The sequence below is a fragment of the Triticum dicoccoides genome, chromosome 4A (assembly GCF_002162155.2).
Source record: "Triticum dicoccoides isolate Atlit2015 ecotype Zavitan chromosome 4A, WEW_v2.0, whole genome shotgun sequence".
Classification (NCBI taxonomy): Eukaryota; Viridiplantae; Streptophyta; class Magnoliopsida; order Poales; family Poaceae; genus Triticum; species Triticum dicoccoides.
In genome coordinates, this window is record NC_041386.1 from 4051582 (window position 1) to 4056492 (window position 4911).

Consider the following 4911-nt stretch of genomic DNA (forward strand, 5'->3'; position numbering starts at 1 on the left):
CATGGAGCTGACATGTCACCGGTTTTAGAATCCTGCTTGCCATGTGGTGGTCAAAGTCAGCCCCTATCATATTTTACTTGGTCAAACTAGACTGTGGGATCCACCAATAGGATTAAAGTTATTTTAAGAATGGTAAAATGTTTTAATTAAGCTCTTTCCCCACTACCGAGTGACTGATAATAACCTAATAGTAATCCACTAAAGGGACGGGCCCACTCGACAGGATTTCACCGGTGTTTGAATGTCGATGAGCACACAAGCACAGTGGCGCTACGGCGTGGTCGATAGGGGAGGCTTCTGGGTGCCCAAGGGCCAAGGCAGGGTTGGCGGCGAGCTTGATCGGTGGCGCTGGGTGGGAGGGAGCCATGAGGCCATGAGGCTGCGTTGTCGTAGTTGGTGATCCGCCTTGTGAGTGTACTATGGTTCTGCAGCCAACAGGGCTGGGTTTTTTCTCCTTTGATCTTCGGATCTTCATCGTATTGTCTTTCTGATATCAAACCAGCAATTTGCTGGATCTTTCCTCCAAAAAAGAAAAGATAGTTCGTTGTGAGAGGGGAAAGCACGACAAGCTCGCCTCAACTACGGCCACGTAGTCTTTTTTTTTCATCCCAATCCAAGAGCTTTTATTCAACAAAGGCACTCCTAGCATCATCCGCCAAAAGGCCGGCCGCGTAGTCGACGGAGGCTGAGGAGCATGTCCGACCTCGTCCTACATCCATATCCATGTGTGTGACGGTGCTGATGTTTTTTTTGGAAATGGAGGCGTACCCTCAGCCTCTGCATCATGGTGATGTATGCAACCATCTTATTAAAAAGTCTTAAAGTAACACAAAAGTTATCACGACATTACAACTCGCAAACGGAGCAAAACAAAAAAGATGAAAGTATAAGGTCCAAATTACAACCGGTAAGGCAAAATAAAGGATAAGGAAAACCCCTGTGCATCGCCTGTCAATTCTAGAAATTGAACTTTGATCGTTAAGCTGCACAACCGCATGCCCAACCACTGAGACGGTGCTGATGTGCTGAGGTCAAAGGTCAATACCGGGTCCAAGTCAGTACAAAATCATCCATTTGAACGAACTTGCCTGATCTGTAACATGAACGGCTAAATGTCAAAAAATAATTAGGGATTAAATATGTACTTTGCGTAAAATGGGGGCTGAAAGCAAACTCCGTCAATAAGGTGCATCAATTTTCATGAAAGTCAAGAATATATACGTTTGAAGAAGATTGTAAAATATAAAAAATCAAATGTCATCAGAAAAATCAAATGCCTCGTGAAGTATCTCCGAGTTCACGGCACTGAATTGAGCACAAACCATCGGCGCCCACAAGAATTGCAACCAGCGCAAACGGGAACAGGCGAGCAGCCCGTAGTTTGAGCAACGGGGGTGAATTCCAACCACCTCACCTCGCTATCTACTGTATAAAGTTGCGGCGCGCATGCAAGAGCTAGCAAGACTCCGGTGAGAAATTGCAACCAGCGGCGGCAGGGCAGCCAAGAAATGTGTGGGGGTGCCATCCTCGCGGACCTCACCCCCGACCGGGTGCGCCGGCGGCTGACGGCAGCCCAGCTCTGGCCGGACGTGTACTTCCCGGCGGAGCGGGCGGCCTCCGGCAGGAGGAGGAGGACGGCCACTGCCACGACCGACGACGAATTCGAGGCAGAGTTCCAGGTTTTTGCGGAGGAGGAGGAGGACGACGATGACGACTATGAGGCTCCTCCGGCGGCGGCATCTGCAGCCGCTGCTTTGGGCTCTAGTCGGCGCCGCGTAGCCGGTGTCAACAGCACCAAGTACAGACGCGTACGCCGCCGGCTGTCGGGCAGATGGGCGGCAGAGGACACCCAGCAGCGGCAGCGTGTGTGGCTCGGTACGTGCGGCGGCGACGCCGAGGAGGCCGCCCCATCGTACGACAGCGAAACCCGCCGGGTGCGCGGGAAGAGCGCCAGGCTCGACTCCCCGAACGAAGGCTGTTCTCGCCGGAGAAGCCTGCCGGGGATCATCGACCTCAACCACCCGCCCGCCGTTTCCGGTGACCACGTGATCAGCGCCCATGCGGACGCGTGCATGACGAAGATCATGCGGCTGAACGCGGAGGGTCCCCGCGACGAGCGGATGGCGAGCCTCGTGTCTGAGCTGGTGGACGGAGCGCACCAAGGGAGCGAAACCAGAGCGTCCGTGGTGGTGATGCGGTGTGCGGCGTTGATCTCCAGATGCAGCCGCGAGATGGAAGAGGTTGCTGCGCTGAGGAGGGGCCTCGAGAACCGCGCGAGGCGGCTGGATGAGCGGAAAGATCTACTCGTTAGGATAGCTTCTCTTCTGGGTTCTGATTGACTATATCATCGGGCATGTTTGAGCCTGTTTGTTCGTGGAACTCTCCTGACCGTAAGAACACTGGAATGGTAGTGGAAGTTTTTAAAAAACTGTTTTGTTTAGCCAAACATTGCTGAATGAGAAACTTGGCAACCACCCGAAACATTCTATAATGTTTGCAAAACAAACAACAGATTTAAAAACAAACTTTTGACTTTTTCTTTTTGAATTTCCGACGGGTGCATGTGTGTGCTCATGAACCGAAGAGGACTTCCGTTGAATGTGCTACTTAGAGTATCTACAGCGGATTTGGTAAATCCGATCCCTCAAACGCCCGTGAACGCTTCGAGCATGTTCACGGACAGTGATCGGTCACACCTCAAATAATCGATTTCACATCGGATACCTTAAATTAGAAACCTCGAATCCATACTAATACAGGCACTAATCTTGAGCTCGTCCGGCTCGTGCGCATGTCCGGCAGCCGGTTGCACCCCTTTAGAGTGTTGGTCCGGTCGCCAGTGAGGTTGAGTAGGACATGGGACACGAGCCGGCACACGAGACTCAAGGTGGCGTCTCCCATGCCTTACTCTTCCTCGTGGGAGCCCAAAACCCTGATGGTGCCGGTGGACGTCAGATCGATGATGGATCTGTCTTGGGACGAACCGGCAACATCCATCAAACATGGTTGCGGCACCCGGACTGGTGCACCATACGGGGCACTGGAGAATGCGACTCCGCCTCGCCAACGTCCACCGCCACGAGGGCCACTGCTGCCTCCCGCCCCCAATGCCTTGCACGGCAGGCACGCTACGCCATGTTTGTATCGGACGACGCCCATGGTGCGTTCACCTCCGCATCGGCACGCCACTGGAGGAGTTGCGTGTCGGCCACCGTGTTCGAACGCCAGAAGGGTTGCGCCGCCTCCGGTGAGACAACGATACCACACATTGAGGAGGATCCATGCGTCATTTGGGCAGACGCAATGGATTTATGACGGAAGGAGTCCGAGCGCTGCCGTCGGGCGGCCTACTCCCGGGAGCGGCGGAGCATGGACGTGCATCTCCTCCTCGGAGCCGTGTGGGATGAGCTCGGGGGTCGATGGATCTGGAGGTGTAGGACGCGTATCCATTGCCTGCCATGCCGGAGAAGGTCGGAGATCGCTGGACGGGAGGTTGGCCGAGTAGGGTGGAGGAGAGTGGAGTGGAGTGGCAAGGGTTTGGTCCAGGGAGCGGATGAGGACGTTTATATGCGGGGTCGGGGGCAGCGTGAGTCGGGTCCGACGTGGCGGACGCGGCCGGTCATGCCCGGGCCTCCCTGTGTCGGTCGGCCTGGGCGTTTGAGGCGGTTGAGACGCTCGTTTCGGTCATTTTTTGACTGATCACTGACTGGGTCGTCCGCCGACTGATACCTACTACACAACCTTCTTCTTGTAGACGTTGTTGGGCCTCCAAGTACAGAGGTTTGTAGGACAGTAGCAAATTTCCCTCAAGTGGATGACCTAAGGTTTATCAATCGTAGGAGGCATAGGATGAAGATGGTCTCTCTCAAGCAACCCTGCAACCAAATAACAAAAAGTCTCTTGTGTCCCCAACACACCCAATACAATGGTAAATTGTATAGGTGCACTAGTTCGGCGAAGAGATGGTGATACAAGTGCAATATGGATAGTAGATAATAGTTTTTGTAATCTGAAATAATAAAAACAGCAAGGTAGCAAGTGATAAAAGTGAGCGTAAACGGTATTGCAATGCGTTGAAACAAGGCCTAGGGTTCATACTTTCACTAGTGCAAGTCCTCTCAGCAATACTAACATAATTGGATCATAAAACTATCCCTCAACATGCAACAAAGAGTCACTCCAAAGTCACTAATAGCAGAGAACGAACGAAGAGATTATGGTAGGGTACGAAACCACCTCAAAGTTATTCTTTCCAATCAATCCGTTGGGCTATTCCTATAAGTGTCACAAACAGCCCTAGAGTTTGTACTACAATAACACCTTAAGACACAAAATCAACCAAAACCCTAATGTCACCTAGATACTGTTGGGGAATGTAGTAATTTCAAAAAAATTCCTACGCACACGCAAGATCATGGTGATGCATAGCAACGAGAGGGGAGAGCGTTGTCTACGTACCCTCGTAGACCGACAGCGGAAGCGTTATGACAACGCGGTTGATGTAGTCGTATGTCTTCACGGCCCAACCGATCAAGCACCGAAACTACGACACCTCCGAGTTTTAGCACAGGTTCAGCTCGATGACGATCCCCGGACTCCGATCCAGCAAAGTGTCGGGGAAGAGTTCCGTCAGCACGACGGCATGGTGACGATCTTGATATTCTACCGTCGCAGGGCTTCGCCTAAGCACCGCTACAATATTATCGAGGAGTATGGTGGAAGGGGGCACCACACACGGCTAAGAAAACGATCACGAGGATCAACTTGTGTGTCTAGAGGTGCCCCCCTGCCCCCGTATATAAAGGAGCAAAGGGGGAGGCCGGCCGGCCCTTGGGCGCGCCAAGGAGGAGGAGTCCTCCTCCTAGTAGGAGTAGGACTCCCCTCTTTCCTACTCCTACTAGGAGGGGGAAA

At 52.7% G+C, this 4911-nt stretch overlaps 1 protein-coding gene across 1 annotated transcript; it reads left to right on the plus strand.

Annotated features, from left to right (window-relative positions):
• The first annotated feature begins 1371 nt into the window (after window positions 1–1371).
• On the plus strand, window positions 1372–2468 carry LOC119288497 (ethylene-responsive transcription factor RAP2-12-like). Its single transcript, XM_037568107.1, has one exon. It carries the CDS (start codon window positions 1509–1511, stop codon window positions 2337–2339), a length of 831 nt encoding a protein of 276 aa, XP_037424004.1. The 5' UTR covers window positions 1372–1508; the 3' UTR covers window positions 2340–2468.
• The last annotated feature ends 2443 nt before the right edge of the window (window positions 2469–4911 follow it).